The 22,277-nt window shown below is 43.6% G+C and overlaps 1 protein-coding gene across 2 annotated transcripts in view; it reads left to right on the top strand.

Annotated features, from left to right (window-relative positions):
* The window catches only part of DNTT (DNA nucleotidylexotransferase), a 58,357-nt gene extending 36,794 nt beyond the window's left edge, over positions 1-21,563 (top strand). Inside the window, exons 9-11 of one of the 2 annotated variants that reach the window (XM_037805169.1) lie at positions 12,943-13,188; positions 19,517-19,600; positions 21,448-21,563. In XM_037805169.1, the coding sequence (XP_037661097.1) occupies positions 12,943-13,188; positions 19,517-19,600; positions 21,448-21,534 (417 nt within the window). In that variant the 3' untranslated portion in view covers positions 21,535-21,563. The remainder of the gene's footprint in view (positions 1-12,942; positions 13,189-19,516; positions 19,601-21,447) is intronic. The other variant, XM_037805170.1, reaches the window with a different exon arrangement.
* The last annotated feature ends 714 nt before the right edge of the window (positions 21,564-22,277 follow it).

Below are 22,277 nucleotides of genomic sequence, written 5' to 3'. Positions count from 1 at the left end.
TCTAGCTTCTTCAGTTGATCCATTAGTTCTTTGATTTTGGCTCTTTCTTCCTTTTTAATATATGCGTTTAGTGCTATAAATTTCCCCCTCAGCACTGCTTTTGCTGCATCCCATAGGTTTTGGTATGTTGTGTTCTCATTTTCATTCGTCTCTATATATTTAGCAATTTCTCTTGCTATTTCTTCATTAACCCACTGATTGTTTAGGAGAGTGTTGTTTAACCTCCAGGTATTTGTGAATTTTCTAAGTCTCTGATGGTTATTGACTTCTAATTGTATTCCATTGTGGTCAGAGAATGTGCTTTGAATAATTTCAATCTTTTTAAATTTATTGAGGCTTGTTTTATGTCCCAGCATATGATCTATTCTGGCGAAAGTTCCGTGAGCACTAGAAAAGTATGTGTATCCTGGTGATTTGGGATGTAATGTCCTGTAGATGTCTGTTAAATCTAATTCATTTATCAGATTGTTTAAGTTTTCAATTTCCTTATTGGTCTTCTGTCTGGTTGATCTATCTATAGGAGAGAGTGATGTGTTGAAGTCTCCCACAATTATTGTGGAAACATCAATTGCTTCCTTTAGTTTTGCCAGTGTTTCTCTCATGTATTTTGTGGCACCTTGATTGGTTGCATAGACATTTACGATTGTTATTTCTTCTTGTTGAATTGCCCCTTTTATTAGTATGTAGTGGCCTTCTTTGTCTCTCAAAACATCCCTGCATTTAAAGTCTATTTTATCTGAGATTAATATTGCTACACCTGCTTTCTTTTGGCTGTAGCTTGCATGAAATATTTTTTTCCATCCTTTCACTTTCAGTTTCTTTGTGTCCCTGTGTCTAAGATGAGTCTCTTGTATGCAACATATTGATGGTTCATTTTTTTTGATCCATTCTGCGAATCTATATCTTTTAATTGGGGAGTTTAATCCATTTACATTCAACGTTATAACCGTGAAGGCATTTCTTGAATCGGCCATCTTATCCTTTGGTTTATGTTTGCCATATTTTTCCCTCTCTCTATTAATATCCTTTATTGTACCCATACCGAATCTCTTTAGTACTGAACCTTTCTCCAAGTCTCTCTGTCCTTTCTTTGTTTCTCTGTCTGTAGGGCTCCCTTTAGTATCTCCAGTAGGGCAGGTCTCTTGTTAGCAAATTCTCTCAGCATTTGTTTGTCTGTGAAAAATTTAAGCTCTCCCTCAAATTTGAAGGAGAGCTTTGCTGGATAAAGTATTCTTGGCTGGAAATTTTTCTCACTCAGAATTTTAAATATATCGTGCCACTGCCTTCTTGCCTCCATGGTGGCTGCTGAGTAGTCACTACTTAGTCTTATGCTGTTTCCTTTGTATGTGGTGAATTGCTTTTCTCTTGCTGCTTTCAGAACTTGCTCCTTCTCTTCTGTGTTTGACAGTGTGATCAGAATATGTCTCGGAGTCGGTTTATTTGGATTTATTCTATTTGGAGTTCGCTAAGGATTTATGATTTGTGTATTTATGTTGTTTAGAAGATTTGGGAAGTTTTCCCCAACAATTTCTTTGAATACTCTTCCTAGACCTTTACCCTTTTCTTCCCCTTCTGGAACACCAATGAGTCTTATATTCGGATGTGTCATATTATCTATCATATCCCTGAGGTCCATTTCGATTTTTTCAATTTTTTCCCCATTCTTTCTTTTATGCTTTCTTTTTCCATTCTGTCATCTTCCAGGTCACTGATTCGTTGTTCAGCTTCCTCTAGTCTTGTACTATGAGTGTCCAGAATCTTTTTAATTTGGTCAACAGTTTCTTTAATTTCCATAAGATCATCCATTTTTTTATTTAGTCTTGCAATGTCTTCTTTATGCTCTTCTAGGGTCTTCTTGATATCCTTTGTATCCCGTACTATGGTCTCATTGTTCATCTTTAGTTCTTTGAGTAGCTGCTCTAGGTGCTGTGTCTCTTCTGGTCTTTTGATTTGGGTGCTTGGGCTTGGGTTATCCATATCGTCTGGTTTTTTCATATGCTTTAGAATTTTCTGTCGTTTTTGGCCTCGTGGCATTTGCTGAACTTGATAGGGTTCTTTTAGGCTTTGTAGACCAATTGAAGTCCTTATCTCTAATTTATCAGATCTACAGCTTCGTGGAGTACACTTTCTCTAACTAACCAGCAGGTGGCGTCCACGAGCCACCTGTTCTCCACAAGCCAGTTCTCCCCTGCTTAGCCTTTTTGGTGAGTGGAGGAGTGAGTCTTGTGGGGTCCAATTGGTGTACCAAGCTTGTGTGTGTGGTTGGTGTTGCCTGCCCTGTATATGGGGTGTGTTTCTGGGCAGTCAGGGAGGGGGGGGGTGGCTCTAACAATCAAATCTCCCTGGTGATCCTAGAGATTTAAAGCTGCTGCAATAGTCTAATCCTTTAGTTCAGTCCTGCCACAGTTTGTCTCTGCCACTGACCCACAAGTCCTTGGTATTGGCGTATGGCTCCTGAGACTTGCAAGTGGGCCCCTCTTCCAGGCCGTGCACCCCGGGTCCTCTGTTGAGGGATGACTGTGCTATGTCACAGGTGAGTGCCGTCCCCCCAGGGCAGTTCTGGGCTGCTGGGCTGTGTAGGGAGGCTCCCAGTCTGCTGAAATGATGGCTGAATGGGGCTTTGTTAATTCACACTGCTCCACCTTCCCAACTCTGGGACAATCAGCTGAGGTTGCAGGGAAGGCTAATGTCCACGCCCAGTTTTGTGGTGTGTGCCTGTTATTTGAAGCGCTTCCATCACACTGGGTTGTCTGGGGCAGCTCTGGGCTATGGGGCTGGTGATGGGCAGGAGTGTTTCCTGTCCACCAGGATGATGGCTGTGAGCGGACACCCCCCTTTTCTTGGGAATTTGTGGTGTTTAGTGAAGTTTCTCAGCCACTGGATTATTGCCTTTTGTCTCAGAGCTCTCTTAGTTTTGCTCTTGTCTTGACCTGCCCAAATTGCAAGTCTTTGAAGCTTTCTGTATTGGGCTTCTTAGAGTAATTGTTTTAGAAAAAGAAAAAAGGATTAAAAAAAAGGGCCCTCCTCACAGATCTAATGGGTTATTGAAATGCTAAGAGACAAAGCAATTAGGGCCATTAAGGAAAGGTCCACAGGGCAGAAAGATCAGCTTTTCTTCGGGATTTGCATACAAGCCTCAGGGCCTGAGCTCTGCCCTTCCCCTTTCTATGTTCACCAGAACTCCAAAAATCCTCCGCTTTTATTTTGGAGTTTTTCGTGTTGTTTTTTTCTATGCCTGTCTCCTCTCTGCTGGGCTGACTGCTCTCAGATTCTCTGGTGTCTGGTCTCAGTCTATCTATGGTTGGAGTTTGGATCAGTAGAATGAGTTTCTGATAAGGGCTGCCACTGCAGTTCTCCCTTCTCCTTCCCGGAGCTGACAGCCCCTCCTCCCACGGGACTGAGCCTGGCAGGGAGGGGCGCGGGTCCCCTGGTCACAAAAACTTACAGATTTCGCTGATCTCAGCAGTTCCATGTTTTCATGAGTGTTGTATGAAGTATGCCCAAAGTCAGATTGCTCTGTGGTGTCCAGTCCACGCAGTTCCTGGCTTTCTACCTACTTTCCTGGAGGAGTAACTAAAACATACAGCTCACCAGTCCGCCATCTTGCCCCGCCTCAATTTGGTACTGTCTTTTATATTGAAGTCTTTGATCCACTTTGAGTTAACTTTTGTGTAGGGTGTGAGGCAGGGGTCCTCTTTCATTCTTTTGGATATGGATATCCAACTCTCCCATCCCCATTTGTTGAAGAGACTGTTGTGTGGCTTTGGGGGCCTTATCAAAAATCAGTCAGCCGTAGATTTAGAGGTCTATCTCCGAATTCTCGATTCTGTTCCATTGATCAATATGTCTATCTTTGTGCCAGTACCATGCTGTTTTGACTACTGTGGCTTTATAGTAAGCTTCAAAGTCAAGGAGTATAAGTCCTCCTACTTTGTTTTTCTTTTTTAGAGTGTTTTTAGCAATTCGAGGCATCTTCCCTTTCCAAATAAATTTGATAACTAGCTTTTCCAATTCTGCAAAGTAGGTTGTTGGAATTTTGATTGGGATTACATTGAATTTGTAGATGAGTTTGGGTAGAATTGACATCTTAATGACATTTAGCCTTCTGATCCATGAACATGGAATATTTTTCCATCTTTTAAGGTCCCCTTCTATTTCTTTTCGTAGAGTTATGTAGTTTTCTTTGCATAGGATTTTTTAAATCTTTGGTTAAGTATATTCCTAGGTACTTGAGTTTTTTAGTTGCTATTGAAAATGGTATCTTTTTCTTGAGTGTCTCTTCAGTTTGTTCATTTCTAGCATATAGAAACATTACTGACTTATGTGCATTAATCTTGTATCCTGCTACTTTGCTAAATTTGTTTATTAGCTCTAGTAGCTGTGTCGTCGATTTCTCAGGGTTTTCCGGATATAAGATCATATCATCTGCAAACAATGACCGTTTTACTTCTTCCTTTCCAATTTGGATGCCTTTTATTTCTTTGTCTTGCTGGATTGCCCTGGCTAGCACTTCCAGCACAATGTTGAATAACAGTGGTGATAGCGGGCATCCTTGTCTCATTCCTGATCTTAGAGGGGAGGCTTTCAGTCTCTCGCCATTGAGTACTATGCTGGCTGTCAGTTTTTCATATGTGCTCTTTATCATGTTGAGGAAGTTTCCTTCAATTCCTACCTTTTGAAGTGTTTTTATCAAAAGGGGATGTTGGATTTTGTCGAATGCTTTTTCAGGATCTATTGAGATGATCATTTGATTTTTCTCTTTTGATTTGTTAATGTGTTGTAAAACATTAATTGATTTTCTTATGTTGAACCATCCTTGCATGCCTGGAATGAACCCCACTTGGTCATGGTGTATGATTTTTTTAATGTGTCTTTGGATCCAATTTGCAAGTATTTTGTTGAGAATTTTTGCATCTATATTCATTAGGGAGATTGGCCTGTAGTTTTCCTTCTTTGTAGCATCTTTGCTTGATTTTGGTATTAGATTGATGTTAGCTTCATAAAATGTGTTAGGTAATGTTCCATTTTCTTCAAAGTTTTGAGTTTAAGTAAGATTCGTTGTCAGTTCTTTTTGGAAAGTTTGGTAGAACTCCCCTGTGAAGCCATCTGGCCCTGGGCATTTATTTGTGGGAAGCTTTTTGTGACTGATTGGATCTCTTTACTTGTGATTGGTTGGTTGAAGTCTTCTATTTCTTCTCTGGTCAGTCTAGGTTGTTCATGTGTTTCCAGGAAGTTGTCCATTTCCTCTACATTATCCAGTTTGTTGGCATACAGTTGTTCATAGTATCCTCTTACAATCTTTTTAATTTCTTCAGGATCCACATTAATGTAAACTTTCTCATTCATTATTTTGTTTCTATGGGTTGTCTCTCTTTTTGATTTTGTCAGTGTAGCTAGAGGCTTGTCAATCTTGTTGATCTTCTCAAAGAACCAGCTTTTGGTGTTATTTTTTCTCTGTATTGGTTTTTTTTTTTTTTTTTTTTTTTTTTTTTTTTTTTTTTTTTTTGTTCTCTATGTCATTTATTTCTACTTTAATCCTTGTTATTTCTTTTCTTCTACTTGGTTTAGGATTAGTTTGCTGTTCATCTTCTAGCTTCTTCAGTTGCTCCATTAGTTCTTTGATTTTAGCTCTTTCTTCCTTTTTAACGTATGCATTTAGTGCTATAAATTTCTCCCTCAGTACCACTTTTGCTGCATCACATAGGTTTTGATATGTTGTGTTCTCATTTTCATTCATCTCTCTATATATTTAGCAATTTCTCCTGCTATTTCTTCTTTAACCCACTGATTGTTTAGGAGTGTGTTGTTTAACCTCCAGGTATTTGTGAATTTTCTAAGTCTCTGATGGTTACTGACCTTTAATTGTATTCCTTTGTGGTCAGAGAATGTGCTTTGAATAATTTGAATTTTTTTTAATTTAGTGAGGCTTATTTTATGTCCCAGCATATGATCTGTTCTGGAGAAAGTTCCATGAGCACTAGAGAAGAATGCGTATCCTGGTGATTTGGGATGTAATGTTCTATATATGTCTGTTAAGTCAAATTCATTTATTAGACTGTTTAGGTTTTCAGTTTCCTTATTGGTCTTCTGTCTGGTTGACCTATCTATAGGAGACAGTGATGTGTTAAAGACTCCCACAATTATTGTGGAAACATCAATTGCTTCCTTTAGTTTTGCCAGTGTTTGTCTCATGTATTTTGTGGCACCTTGATTGGTTGCATAAACATTTATGATTGTTATTTCTTCTTGTTGAATTGCCCCCTTTATTAGTATGTAGTGGCCTTCTTTGTCTCTCATAACATCCTTCCATTTAAAGTCTATTTTATCTGAGATTAATATTGCTACTCCTGCTTTCTTTTGGCTATAGCTTGCATGAAATATTTTTTCCATCCTTTCACTTTCAATTTCTTTGTGTCCCTGTGTCTGAGATGAGTCTTTTGTATGCAATATATTGATGGTTCATATTTTTTTGATCCATTCTGCTCATCTGTATCTTTTAATTGGGGGTTTAATCCATTTACATTCAATGTTATTACTGTGAAGGCATTTCTTGAATCAGCTATCCTATCCTTTGGTTTATGTTTGTCAGATGTATTTTTCCCTCTCTCTCTTAATGTCCTTTAATGTACACATACTGAATCTCTTTAGTACTGAAACTTTCTCCATATCTCTCTCTCTTTGTTTCTTTGTTGGTAGGTCTCCCTTTAGCATCTCAAGTAGGGCACATCTCTTGTTAGCAAATTCTCCCAGCATTTGTTTGTCTGTGAAAAATTTAAGCTCTCCCTCAAATTTGAAAGTGAGCTTGGCTGGATAAAGAATTCTTGGTTGGCAATTTTTCTCTCTCAGAATTTTAAATATGTCATGCTACTGCCTTCTCGCCTCCATGGTGGCCGCCGAGTAGTCACTACTTAGTCTTATGCTGTTGCCTTTGTATGTGATGAATTGCTTTCCTCTTGCTGCTTTCAGAACTTGCTCCTTCTCTTCAGTATTTGACAAGCTGATCAGAATATGTCTCAGAGTGGGTTTATTTAGATTTATTCTATTTGGAATTCACTGGGTGTTTATGATTTGTGTATTTATGTTGTTTAGAATGTTTGGGAATTTTTCCCCAACAATTTCTTTGAATACTCTTCCTAGACTTTTACCCTTCTCTTCCCCTTCTGGAACACCAATGAGTCTTATATTTGGATGTTTTATATTATCTATCATATCCCTGAGGTCCTTTTCAATTTTTTTGATTTTTTCCCCATTCTTTCTTTTGTTCTTTCATTTTCCGTTCTATCTTCTTCGAGGTTGTGATTTGTTGTTCAGCTTCCTCTAGTTTTGTACTGTGAGTATCCAGAATCTTTTTAATTTGGTCAACAGTTTCTTTTATTTCCATAAGATAGTCTGTTTTTTTATTTACTCTTGCAATTTCTTCTTTATGCTCTTCTAAGGTCTTCATGTCCTTTATATCCTGTGCCATGCTCTTGTTGTTTGTCTTTAGTTCTCTGATTAATTGCTCCAAGTACTGTGTCTCCTCTAATCTTTTGTTTTGGGTGTTTGGGTTTGGGTTGTACATATCGTCTGGTTTCTTCATATACTTTAAAATTTCTGTTGTTTTTGGCCTCTTGGCATTTTCTTAACTTAATGGGGTTCTTTTAGGTTATGGAGACTTATTCAAACACTTATCTCTAATTTGTCAGATCTACAGCTTGGTGGAATACACTTTCCTTAACTAACCAGCATGTGGCATCCACGAGCCATCTATTCCCCTCAAGCCAGTTCTCCCCAACTTTGTCTCTGTGGTGAGTGGAGGTCTGAATCTTGTGGGGGTCCAATTGGTGCACCAAGTTTGCGTGTGTAGTTGCTGTTGCCCACCCTGAATGTGGGGCACGTGTCTGAGTGGTTAGGGAGGGAGGGCGGCTTTAATAATCCAGCCTCTCAGGTGTTCGTGAAGATTTAAAGCTGTTGCAAGAATCTAAACCTTCAGATCAGTCTTGCCACAATTTGTCTCTGCCGCTGATCCACAAGTCTTTGATATTGGTGTATGGTTGCTCAGACTTCCAAGTGGGTCCCTCTTCCAAGCTGTGCCCTCCTAGGGCCTCTGCTGAGGGAAGACTGTGCTACATCACAAGTGAGTGCCATCCCCCAAGGGAAGTTCTGGGCCGCAGGGCCATGTAGGGGTGTCCCTAGCCTGCTGGAAGGATGGCTGTATGGGGTGTATTAATTTCTCCCTTTTCACACACCTCTGTCTTCCTAGCTCCAGGACAATTAGCTGCCGGTGCACAAAAGGCTCTCATCCATGCCAGATATTGTGGCATGTGTGCGTGTTGCTGGAAACACTTCCCATCACTCTGAGTTGTTTGGCACAGATCTTGGCTGTGGCACTGGTGCCAGGCAGGAGCATTTCCAGCCTGCCAGGAAGATGGCTGTAGGGATGTGGTTATTTTCCCCTTTTCGCTAACCTCTGCCTTCCTAGCTCCAAGACAACTAGCAGTGGGTGTGTGAAAGGCTATCATCCACACCAGATATTGAGGCATGCCCACAGATTGGGGACACAGTTCCCACCACACTTCACTGTGCAGTTCTCGCTGCTGTATCTGCAGCCGCTTTTGAGTTTTTAAAACTAGTGCAACTCCAAACGCCAACCCCCAGTTTCCCCACACCACAGCATGGCTGCCAGTTATCCAGCAGGCTCACTCACTTGTTTCAGATGCAGACTCCTGGTTTCACCAAGTGCATGGTCCCTGTGGATTAAGCAGACCTTGTCCAGCTGGTGCATAGCTGGAACTGGTATTCTGGGTCACTTTCTGGCTTTTATCTAGTATTTTTTGCGGAGATGTTTTTTTGCCCTGTCTCTCCTAACTGCCATCTTCCGGCTTATTCACGATTATTTCTTGAACTGTGCAGCTGAGGTGGGCACAGGTGTAGCCCCTCCCGTTTGCTCACTACAAGTCCTGGCTGCAGGGAGAGAGGTGTGCAGGCAGCCAGGTGTTCCAGCTGGGATGGTGCCCCTGCAGCCCCAGACCTCCTCTGATGGCTTGGTTGTGAAATCAGCATACCTGACTTTCACCTTTACCTCACCTCTGCCATTCTGACCCCAAACTGCACTTTCCAGGTTATCAAGGTTATATCCCATGCAGGTATACATGTGAGCTTGCTCACCCAACATGCATGTGCACAGATCAAAAGCTGGTCAGAGATGTTTTAAAACACCTGTAGCCCATAGTGAGCAGCCAGTGGGTGCCAGTTTGAGCCACCCATCAGATGATCAATAAGGATAATAATAATAATTATTAAGTATACTCTAGAGATTATCCTTGTAGAAAACCCCTTAGTCAGGGGCTGAGAGAAAGGGAGGAAAAGGGCTTGGGAACATTGATCTTAGTAGGAGGGACACCATCCCCCAAGGATCCATTTGCCCAGATTCTCACTGGTGGTTCAGTCCCAAGAGGGGAGGGCTAATTGACTGGTGGGGTTAACACCTGGTGGGTGGGATTTAGGGTAAAGGGCCCTTAGCCATTTTTGTGGCCACATCTCCAGTTTATGGGAACTGCTGGGAGACTGAAAATACTGACAATCACTAGAGAGTATAGAGTATATTCACTTTGAGGAAACTGGCTTGACTCAGAATAGGAGATGCAGAGCCTTCTGAGAAAGGGCTGGAAGGAATTGAAACCAAAGGGCAGAGGACGGGTCTTGGCTATCAAACAGCAGGGAGGGCCTCAATGCCCCATCCAGCCTCCAACCCTGCCTACTCGGTGGGGGAGCCCAAGACAAATGTCAGGCCATGGGCCCCCCTTCTTTGTGAGAGGTGAGGCTGAGCACTCTCCCTCCTGCCCCCTGTTTCCCATCCTTCCTCTTTACCCTGACAGCAAGTTGCTCTGTCCCCTGGAGAGGGAGCAGGAGGGCTGCTCAGAAATGTCTCTCCCCTCGTCAGGAGACTCTCCATTTCTAATAGGGAAAAAAGAACATGGTGATGTGAATCCCCATGGGAAGTGTTGGGGAAGCCAGAGTCCAAACCCTAGAAGTTTTCAAAGGAGAGAAGTTACCTAAAGGGAAATAAGGGGTAAGGAGGGAAACGGCAGAAAATAGCAATGCCCAGCATAGCACCCAGGCCGGCCAGCTGGAGGTGTCATCAGCACCGAAATCTGGGTTGTGTGCACGTGCATTGAATTCAAGGGAGGTATTCCCCAGGGCCTCGCAAAATTCCAAACAAACTTGGACCAAGGGTGACCCTTTTGTCTGGCCAGAGCCGTGTGCCAATAGCACAGTTTACAACTCATTAGGAAGCTAGCTTTGTAGTTTTTTTTTTTTTTAAGAGGAGGATGTGTTATTACAAATTTTGCTTCAAAGTGAGACTTGTCATATTTTAATAGTTCATTTTTCAAATTTATATAATTGAAGTCGATGGTGAATGCTGCCACACTGTCCTAGTTGTAGTAAATTTAATTAAAAAGCAGAATTACGTTTTCCAGAGTGGGTTATTAGATGTTATCCAAGGCAATACTTACTACCTCCCCCTGAGGCTGTTCCTGGCATCAGCACTGCCTCCCCCCACCCCTGCAAATGGTGTCTGTCCTTCCAGATACCTTTCCTGGGGGAGGGACCAGGGGGATGAGTTCCCTTTTCTGAGATCAGCAAAGGAAAAAGTGTCCCTTCCTCAAACCTGTCCTCATGGGCCTTGGACAATGTTTCAATTTGCAGAAGAAATGCAAAAGACTTCTGACAACAATAATAATGACAATAATAAACTGCCCGGAGTGCAGCCCTTAGCCCAGCAACTTCAGTGTCACCTGGAAATATATTGGAAATGTAAACTATCACCCTCTTCCCCATGCCCTCCAACTACTGATTCACTCTGGGGATGGGGCCCTGCAAGCTGTGCTTTAACAAACCTTCTAAAAGATTCTGATGATAAAATTTGAGAACTTCTGATCTAAAGAATACATGATAAATCACACACCCCAATAGCTATGATTAAATTATTTGGGATGTTGCAGCTCAATAGTGAGCCCTTGCCTGATGCACACCAGAGTCAGTTAAGTGACACTGGGATTTTTGAGATGAGAAAAACTTTATTTGGGAAAGCCTAGTTTCATGAGGACAGGAGGGCAGTCCTCAAATCTGTCTCCCTGAGCTGGAAGTGCTTAGGGTTTTTACGGGACTAAATAAAAGGGAGGTGGGGTTGTGATGGAGTTTGGGTTGGCATATTTTGATTAGCTGTGTATGAATCATCTGAGGGGACTATGGTGATAGTGGGGATCATGGCAGATGGGTATTATGCTGATTCATATGCCATGTGACTGGAAAGTGATGAGTAGGTGGAGTTTTATCAGGGCAGACATCATTAAATTACAGGGAGGCTTACAGGGCGGGGGTGGGGTGTTAAGGGAATATCTGGTTTTAGGAATTGGGGTGGTCAGTTCTGGGCTACTCATGTTAATTATTAAGTGTTAGAAACAAGCAAAAAGAAATAAACACTCACCCGATTGTGGAGAAGGAAATATGGCAGGTGCACCCAACAATAGAACACAGCAAAATTTTATATCCTAGGCTAACACACAAGTCCCTCCACTGTTTCTCCATTGGCTGGATACTCCAGAGGGTACAGTCTATCCAAGAGAGCTAACTAGACCACCTTTTGGATTTTGAATTGTACAGCCTATCAGAGAGAGTTAGCTAGTTTAAATTTCTCACCAAGAGTTCCCGCCTTTGATTATACCCCTACATCCCTTTACATTCCAGTGATCCTGGTTATTTTTCCCATATAAGGAGCTGGCGCTAGTTCTAGGTTTAGGTCATGGCTCTCTCTCTCTCCTTCCCTTTACCATGGGGCCAGTTTAAACCAGTTCTGCCGATGAGTCTCCATTTTCCCTATTCCATGTTGCCTTTATGTGAAAGCTAAACTTAATCCTTTCTTACATTAACGGGGCTATATGCAAGGGCATCTGACTTCAGGGTTGCAAACCAAGATAAGGGGATACAAGCAGGGCCAGTTACAAGTTGTCTCGTTACTGTCCAGTTACAGGGTAAAGATTATGCAGTTATGAAACATACCATAGGCAATAAAGAAACAAGGCATCTGAGTTACAGTTCAGTGAGTTACAACAGTTAGAGATATTTGCTTCTGGCTACATTACAATATCATCAGAAAGTAGATAATGATTCAGTAACTATAATTACATTTGTTAGCACTCAGTTGCAGGGGTGATTTGCTCTTCCAGTGGCCACTCAGATTTAGGAGTTGATTGCATGTTTCTGCCTCTCCCTGTGCTCTGAGGAATTCTCACAGGGTGGATAAATTGGATGATGGCAAGCATTGCTGGGCATATCTTAGAATCACTTATTGATTTTCTAATAGGCAACATTAGATGAAACATGAATCATTAACCATATACCACTCTGTCTAAAGAAGACAGAGCAACAATCTCTAATGAGAAAGAAGATCTCTAAGTGTTCCCTGGAAATAGGGAGCCATTCCGCCTGAAAGCAGGGCTGAGCATCCAGGCATAATCCCTGGGGCCAATTAAACCTGGTCATCAATGTAATATAAAGGGACACGAACTCACAGCAACCCCACAGAAACAGCATGGTTTTTTGTTTCTGGGATGCTTGCTTTGTTTATAGTGGGGGTGAGGGGGAGGAGCTAAGCACTGGATGTGATTCAGAAGTTGGGTGCTGGTGATGGGGGAAGTTTCTCTGGCAGCTTTGCCGGTAAGTGGCTTTGGTCCAGCCTCTCTCAATGCTAAAGTTTTCTTTCACAGAAGGAGGATAATGCCACCACTTCCTTAGCTTCCACTCTTAGTGTCACCAGGTGGGCTCCCAACGTAAGGACAAAAACACACTCACACTCTGCTCAAATCTCTAAAGATTCCATTAAGAGCTTTAAGAGCCTGGTGTAAAATAATGGGTCTGTTCTATGGGGGCTCATTTGGACTTCTTTCTGTTTACTTTCAGGGATTACTTTTATACTGTGACCTTGTGGAGTCAACATTTGAAAAGTTCAGAATACCTAGCAGGAATGTAGATACTTTAGATCATTTTCAAAAATGCTTTCTGATTTTAAAATTGCCCTATGAGCGGGTGGATAGTGCCAAGTCCAGTCAGCAGGAAGGAAAGACCTGGAAGGCCATCCGTGTGGACCTTGTCATGTGTCCCTACCAGTGCTACGCCTTTGCCCTGCTGGGATGGACTGGCTCCCGGGTAAGTGCTACACAGACCCAGTGGAATGTGTTTGCTTTCCAAAAGACATAAGGCTGTGTCTGCTGGGCACAGGAGAGAGGCAATAGTGGCAGCAAGGGGAGATGGAGAGAGGGCAGTGCCCAGAACTGACCTCTAAATCGAGGCATTCCACTGCACTGGGTCAAGTGAGGCAGGTGGGCTTGGAACAGTTATTCTCCAGTGTGGTCCCCAGACCTGCAGCATCAGCCTCACCTGGGAATCTGTTAGAAATGTAAATTCTCAATCCCACCCCAGACCTACTGAGTCAGAAATTCTGGGGGTGGAGTCTAGCAATCTGTGCTTGAAAGAGGCCTCCAGGTGATTCTGATGCAGCTCAAGTGTGAGACACACTGACTTAGAGAAACCAGCAGTGTGGTAAAGGCACAGGTTTGACTCAGGTGAGTCCCTGGTTAACAAGCCTGGCTGTATCTCTTAGCAGCTGTGCGATCTGGGACAAATTCCTTATGCCCTTTAAGACGCAGTTTTCCCACCAGGAAAGTGAGGATGAGGACCATAGCTACCTCCTGGGTAGCTCTTATCTCCTATCATCTTATAGTCACAGGAACTGTCGCCTATGATTTCAGTCCTGTAAGTACATGCCCCACCCTCCAAGCTCAGATGCCCCATGCTGGGTCATCTGGTTCCCAAAGTACCTGGCTGTGAGTGAAATGAGGGGCCATTGGAGGGTTTTACATATTTGAATTATTCCCAATCTTGAGTTAAACAGCAGGTATCTTTGCTTTGGGCTGGAATTATTTCAGACCAGGAGAGTAACACTGAAATTTCTTACCCTAATCAAAATTTTGGCAGGCATTTAAGTGTGTCTTTCATTCATAAAAATTGGAAAAACTAGTAAAACGAATACCTCATAAATGCAGTTTGATAGACAATGAAAGTTTGGAAACAATCTATTGAGAGAGGGGAGAGTTGCAGAGTCATTGGTCATGCAAGATCATGCAGTTAGAAGTCAGTAGCTGAAAGGCTTACCCTTTGCTCAGTTTGTTTCTAAGATGGGCATGTTTTCAGCACATTTGAATCCCTTTTCTCAGAGTTCTCAGGAATTAACCGCTATTGGTTCTGCAGGGCACTGGCAGGACCCTGAGCGGTGAGGGTCATGCTTAAGACCTCCAATGGTTTAGTCAGGCTGTCATAGGTTCAAATCTCTGCTCTGCCACTTTTGAGCTGGGTGACTTTACACAAATTATTTAACCTCTCTGAGCCCAAGTTGTCCCATCTGTAATTGGGGTTATTTACCTCATAATGTTTCTGTCTGGGTTACATGAGATGCTGTGTGCGTGTAGGATATGGTAAGGGCTCAGAAAGAGGTAGCGACTTGTATTATTATCTTTCTGCCCTCACTTATGCAACCACTGATTGTGGTGTGTGGTCAGTCTATTATGGCTCCAGTTTGGAGCTCTGTCCCAGGTGGGTGACCATAACTGGGTCTAGCCTAAAATTTTGTGGCTAGAGAAATTCAATTTCACCTTTTTACACAAAGATGGCAAGGCCTGAGAACCATTCTCAAGACAATTACAGTCATCTATTAATGAGTAACGTGAAGGAGGTGGTGAGTTAACCAAGTGGACATCTAGGCCGAGGGAGTAGCTAGAACAGAGGCTGTAGCGTGGAGCATGCCTGGCCCATTTAAGGAGAAAGAAGCAGGAGAGGAGGTCAGAGAGGCAAGGGGGGCAGGGCACATCATGCAGGCCTCATAGGCTGCTGTAAGACCTTGGGTGTTTACTCTGAGTTCAATGGGAGAGGGGGGAGGTCCCCACAAGGTTTAGAGGCAGCCTGGGGACATTGAACTACTAGGTCCTGATCTACAGAGCTCACAAAGCTTCCTTAGGAACTTTGTGGCCAGAGATTTCCTGAGCAGGATAAATCCACAGGGACATGAGACGCTGAGATTTTCTAAAGCCATCCAGATGTGGTGTGATTTCTGGAAACTGAGCGCTGGTAAACACAGGTTTGTTAGCTAAAAATCAAAAGAAACTTCTGTTTCCTCTCAATCATGCTTCTTCAAAATAGATCTGCCTGGCTTGTCAATATGACTTATTTTCCGGGATTCCCTCAGGAGTCCTGTCCATGTTTATGTTATAAGTTGGAAGGAAGCACACCCTCTTCTCTGGAAACACATGGGTGACTGTGGCCACCCTTTTCCAGCCAAATGACACTTTCACCAACTTTAGAAAGCATTTCTTCCTCAGATTCCTTACTGCCATCTGCCAGAAAATTATCATCTAATTCATAGCTACAGAGACTACAAAAATGTAAATGGCGCCCTCTAGGGTTCCTCATGCGGGACTTGCACCACTGTACACAGCAGCCCTGGGCCAACTTGTGAAGGTGTGACCAAGCGTACAGCCAGACTATGGTATCACCAACCCCCTTCCCACTGTCCACCTTTCTTCACGTGGAACATTACACAACGTCCTTCCCTTGCCTACCTCACAGGGTTGCTGTGAGAAACTAATAAGGTTTTAAAGCAGATGGCTAAACTGTCCGGGGAGTCTGCGTCCCAGCTCCATCCCTGGCTCTGTGACCATGGGAAAATTACTTAGGCTCTCTGGGCCTCCTTGCTTCATCTGAAAAATGGGTCTAATAAGAGCACCAACCTCATGGGGCTGTTATGAGGATTAAATTAGATAGTGCAGCATGTTAGCACAATTTTGAGCCCAATCGTGTACCAAAATGTTCTTTTAGAAGCTGTTAAGTGCTAATGATAATAGAGCACATCAGAAAGTTACATAAATTATTTAGCACAGTGCATGGCACGGGGTAAGCCCTCCATAAGTAAGATCATGTGACCGCCACCTCTAAACCTTGCAGGGACCCCCCACTGAACTCAGAGTAAACACCCAAGGTCTTACAGCAGCCTACAAGGCCTGCATGATCTGCCTGCCCCCCTTGCCTCTCTGACCTCCTCTCCTACCTCTTTCTCCCTAACCGGGCCAGGCATGCTCCACGCTACAGCCTCTGTTCTAGCTACTCCCTCGGCCTAGATGTCCACTTGGTTAACTCACCACCTCCTTCACGTTGTTGCTCAAATCCCACCTTCTCAACGAGACCTGCCCTGGCCACCCTATTTAATGTCTACAGTGCTTACTTTTTTTTTTAATTCAATTTTATTGAGATGTATTCACATACCATGCAGTCATACAAAGCATACAATCATTTGTTCACAGTACCACCATATAGTTGTGCATCCATCACCAAAATTAATTTTTGAACATTTTCATTATCACACACAAAAGTAATAAGAATAAAAATTAAAGTGAAAAAGAACAATTAAAGTAAAAAAGAACACTGGGTACTTTTTTTTTTTTTTGCCCCCGTTTTTCTATTCATCCATCCATACACTGGACAAAGGGGAGTGCAATCCCAATCACATTGTCACCCCTCATTAGTGTTTACTTCTTAATAGATCATACAATTTACTAATTCATTCTGTTATTGTCTATGGTCTATGTCCTCTGCTCAAAGCTAAGCTCCACAAAGGCCGAGATCTTTGTTTTCCCCAGTAAGTTACAAGCATCCAGAACATACCTGGAGCATAGTTGTCATGCAATTAATATTTGTTGGATATATAGTATTACCCTGTCAATGAAAGACATTATTATAATTCTTAACAGTCTATAGGGAAATAAATACTCCTGAAGTTTTAACGGAGAAGACCAGGAAAACATCTCCCACCCCATAGGGTCTAGGGAGCCAAGGGCAGCCCCTCGCTGCTCCCATTCACTCACGCCCCCGTCCACCCACCCAGTGTGAGCAGCGGGGGCTCTGCCAGGGGCTGGAGGAGCCGAGCAGAGTGAACCAGGGCCAGGGGAGTTGTTGCTAAGCAGCAGCCCTGTATTTTGACAGGCAGCTCCCAGAATCTGCCTCACCCCAATTCTTCTACAGCCCTGGACCCCTCTCCACCCCAATATAGAGGACTTCTGGTGGAACTCCCTCCCGGATCGCTCCCCACCCCCCCCCCGAACGTCAGCCTGTCACACACCCAGGAGGTTGTGGGGAAGATCCCTGCTCAACTAGAGGGCGCCACTATCCCAGCGCTTTCTCCCTAATATTGCAGGAAAAGGAAACAATTTCTAGATCTGCGCTTCTCTAGGGAAAATTAGCATCATTACAACTCAGTACATTGTCCCTCCTTTCTGAGGTGTCCTGTCCCCTTCCTTAGGTTTCAGGTTTTGCTCCCTGCAGCCTCAGAGCCCTGATCATGGGAGATGTCGTTACCAGGGCGGGAGGCCCAGACTACCACTGAACAGAATCTCAGGGTGAGAGGATGCTAGGGCCAGAGGGGGCCTTAGACTTGTGCCACCTCCATGTGTGACCAACCAAGACTCCGAGAGGCTGGTTGACTTGCCAAGAGACACAGAGTTCAGGCTGGAATCTCGGTCCCCTGACTCCTCATCCTCTTAACAATAGTCAAAATTAGCTCATATTTATCCAGCTTTACTCTGGATCAAGTATTGTTCTAGATGTTTTTCATGTTATCTTTGTTCATCCTCACAATATCTATTCGTTCATTCAAACATTTGCCGGAGGGATTCCTGGCAGAGAAGCCAGCAGGAGTGAAAGCCTAAGCTGGAGCACTCTTGGCTTGTCTGAGAACCCAAAGGCCAGAATGACTGTAGGGGGATAGAGGTAGGAGGTGGGGCCAGAGCACGGAGGGCCCTGCAGGCTGAGTTTAGATTTTATTCCAAGAGGGAGGGGGCTCCTCCGTGAAGTTTTGAGCATGGCGGTGATACGACCTGGTCTGCTTTTGTAGGAGGATTGCACTGGCTGCTGTGTTGAGGGTGGACTCGGGGAGGCGCTCGGGTACAAGCAAGGCGACCGTTTAAGAGTCTATTTCAGTAGTCTGTGCAATAGCGATGGCCGAGGAGGAAGAAGGACTCAGCTTGGGGACTTGTTTTGGGGGTGGAGCTGATGGGCCTTGCTGATGGATTAGAACTGGGGGGTGAGGGAGAGTGGGGATCAGGGGCCCATCTTCTGAGAGATCGTTAAACCCACTCGATACGTGGGAAAGGCAAGGTACCTCAGGCAGTTGCAGGAGAGCCAGGATTGTGGAGTCAGCTTCCAGCTGGATCTGGAGACGCTTCAAAAAGGAGAGTGCTGATGGCACCAGGAAGAGAGCAGGAATGTGGAACAGAGGCAAGTGTAAAAACACCTGCACACCACCACCATGACCAGACCCCATCGCTGTGTGCTGGGCAACACCCCATAAATAGCCTCAGGAGTGTCCATGTAGCCAGAAAGGGGCTTGAGGGACAAGAGGGCCACCTGGGAGCCTCTTTTCTTACCTGTAGCAAGCCTCCTTTCAACCTCTGGGGCTGAGAACCAGAACCAGTTATGAAGCACATTGACTCACAGTGTAAGTTAGAAGATAACATATATAGGTATTGTGATGGGCATCCAGAAGAAGAAAAACCAAATCATAGTGAATGAATGAAAGAGAGTGCACGTGTGTGCATGTGTTTGTTCATGCATGTGTTGTGTGGTTGTGCATTTGACGGGGGTATATAAGAGCTAAGGAAGTGCCCCAAGTGCATCTTATGAATCATACCCCTGAAGGCTTTGGCACAGAGAGCAAAAAAGTATCATTAAAATGACCTGTGGCTGGGTCCCTCCACAGTGTCTGCCAGAAATGTGTGACCTAAATTAGAGGAGGACTCTTCCTTCCCCACCAAACCCTGCTGGGGTTCGTAGACCACGCTTCTGCCAAGAGGCTGAGAGGGTCAAAGACTTCACTCCTTTCTTTATCCACAAACCTGCCCCTGCTAGCTGGCCTGACCTGGGGATTGATGTGGGGCAAAAGCCAGAGAATAATTTTTTAAAAAAATAAAGAGGCTTTAGATGAATTATACTATTTGGTAATGTTTAGGAAATGATGACCCTGAGATTACTAGGGGAATTTTTTTTTAAGCAGAAGAAGTAGAGATACTATGTTAGGCTAGCAAGTAGAGACTAGGCAAATAAGGAAAAGATTGGACTTCCAGTTTATCTCACACATTTTATATATGACCCTTTGCCCCTTTGGGGATTTGGAAACATTCACTCATTCAACAAACCTTCCTTTGTTGAGCACTTATTATGTGCCTGGCCCTGTCAAAGGAACTGGAACAGAAGAAAGCAAGCAGATGTGGAGCTGTGCCACCAGAGAGCTTTACCCTTGGGGAGAAAATAGCTTTGTGAATGTGGAATGGGGACAGATATTTCACTTTAGAAATTTGGAAATCTCTAAACACATAATTAGTACTGGAGACATTCTGGAATTGATAGCAATTTATTTTAATTATCTCTGGTTCAGCAGTTTGAGAGGGACATCCGGCGCTACGCCTCGCACGAGAGGAAGATGATACTGGATAACCACGCTCTATATGACAAGACCGAGGTAGAGTTTTTCCCCTGGGATGGGCTACTTTGATTCGCATTCCCTGAGCACTTTTCTGAACTGCTTTTGGTGTCCACGTACAGTGTCCTGTTCCCACAGATTACAGTTGAGGGCAGCTAGAAGATTCCACCAGGAACACAGCTCCATCTGGCCCAGGAGGCACCCCAAGAGCTTTTGGCTCAAAGATGATGAGCTAGTCGGGTGTCCAGAGCCAGCCCAGCAGTGGACATTTGTTGAGTTTGTATATCCTTGGTGTTTGCAATGAGTATCTCCAAAGAAAACAAAGAATCCCCCAAATCACCAAATGCCACTCACGTACCCCTCAAATGCAGTGGGCAGTAGCACTTTTAGTGACCACTTCAGACATTAATGAGAGGCTACTGCAAAACAGAGAGAACACACCTGCCCTGAGGTGCAGATGGGCATTTAGCTAAGTTCACTCACCAGCCGAGTGTCTTGGTTGGCTGCCAGTGGTCAGGATCTCAGTTCATGCCTCAGCAAAATGATAAATTACTATATGACTTATGAAGCATTGAATATCCAACTGTTCAGTCCACCAGTGCCAAGGATCTACAGTAGTCAAACACTAATCTAGGCTCCCAAGGGGCAGGAGATGCAAAAGTACCGGAAATTATAGGGCTTGCCCTCAGGGAGCATGAAGTATAAATGAAACGTATTTAGTAAGGGGTGTCTCAGGCACAAGTGTCAGAAACCCAGCCCAAAATAGCTTAGGAAAAAAAAAAAAAAAAAAAAAAAGGGGGGAAAAAGAAAAGAAAAGGGAATTCAGCTCATATGACTGTAGCGTCCAGAGGTTAACACTGGCTTTGGGTGTGGCTGTCCTCAGACACTCAGGCAGGCTTCTCTCAGTTTTGGTTTCATTCTCAGACAGTGTTTTCCCATGGGTTCCATCCTTGCAGCTCAGCCACTGCAACAGAGAGAAGCTCTTTCCTAATAGTTTCAGCAAGAATCGTAGCTGGTGCACACTGGCCAGGCCTGGGTCATGTGCCCATCCTGACCCATTCCTGTGGCTCTCAGTGGCCGGGCTTGTGTCCTGTGACCCTCCTTGGAGCTCAGGGTGGGGTCAGCTCCACCTGAACGTCATGGACTGAGGGGAAGGAGGGTGGTTTCCCGAAGAAAAATCAAGGTGCCACTGCCTGAAGAGGGGTGCATGGATGCTGGCAGGAAAGCCTCAGATGGCGAGTGTGAGTGGACAGACTCCCATAATGCAATTTAGGAACACTTACAAATTAACATGGAACCAGTAGTTCAACATGGGCCAGTGCAAGACGGGATGAAGGCAAGGTGATGCTCGGTCTCAAAGGGAACACCGGGTGGGAGCCCGGGATGGGGCAGGAGAGGAAGGCTGGGAGGAGAACCCCACACATGCAGGCTCCCTAGAATTACCTATGGCAGCAGCTCATCATTCCGACCATACATTATTATTACCCAGTGAGCTTTTAAATAGATTGATGCTAACACCTCTCCTCCTGAGATTCTCATTTTATTAGACTGGGGTGTGGATCAAGCTTTCATGTTTCTTAAAAGCTCCTTCAAGTGGTTATAATGAGCAGCTGAAACCAAAAGGAAAAAAATCCAGATGACTTTTGCGGAATGTGTAAGGCCATCATAATTTTACCTTAATTCATTTAGAATCATATTTTTGGATAGAAAGATGTATAAATTATAGAAGTCGGTTAAAATGACTTTATGTCAGAAGCAGGGAATTATGTTTTGGCAATAATTCGTTCTGACAAGACAGTTTTACAAGTAATACTTTCACTATATCAGCACTGAGATGCTTAACAACAATATTTGAATGCATGCATTTCTTGTTGTTTTGCTTTCAGAGGATGTTTCTCCCAGCAGAAAGTGAAGAAGAAATTTTTGCACATTTGGGATTGGATTACATTGAACCATGGGAAAGAAATGCCTAGAAAAGAGTCGTGGCTATTTTCTTCTGCTTCCTCTTTTTTTTTTTTTTTTTGCCTTTACATTTTTTTGTATTACAAAATCAGGTTAAACATCCATACTTCATATTATAGTAAAAGATGCTTTAGGAAAGTTCAGGATTCTTTAAGCCTTGTCGAAAGGCAGATTGCTATTAGAAATAAATTGTTTTAGAAACATGGTAAGGCAGCACCTGATAATGGGTCATGCTCTAATAGACCATTAGTACAACTGTTGCTTAGAATTCACAACGCATTTTTCCATAGAAACAGTGCTGTAATTGGTGGCTCGTTTCCAGGGAGCTCACCAAAGCCCACTCTGCCCACAGTGTACCTGAATTAGTGTCTCTCCAATAAACATAGGAGGAAACAAGATGGTGTCTTCTTCTCTTCAATTAAAAACAAAATACTTTAAAACAAAAATGTAACAGCATGGAATAAGAAAGAATTTAAGATTTATCTGGAGCTGAAAAACAGGTATAATTAGAATGCAGAGATTCTCACAGGGATTCTAGATCCCTCTGAGGCTTCTGGAGTAGCGGAGGCTGACTCGAGACTCTGGCTCTCGTCTCCGTGGAGCTGCATTCCTAGGGGTCCCCGCCGAGACCTCTGCTTTCCCTTGGACAAAGTGCAATTTCCTAAACCACCCAAAGAACCTCTTCCTCTGTTTTCCATCTTGGATTCTTTCCATGAGTCTCCGTAGGCCAGTCTCTCTCAGAGAGAGTATCTCT

The sequence above is a fragment of the Choloepus didactylus genome, chromosome 15 (genome assembly GCF_015220235.1).
Source record: "Choloepus didactylus isolate mChoDid1 chromosome 15, mChoDid1.pri, whole genome shotgun sequence".
In the NCBI taxonomy this organism is placed as follows: Eukaryota; Metazoa; Chordata; class Mammalia; order Pilosa; family Megalonychidae; genus Choloepus; species Choloepus didactylus.
Note: the sequence above shows the minus strand (reverse complement) of the source record. Positions and strands in the feature narration are given on the sequence as shown.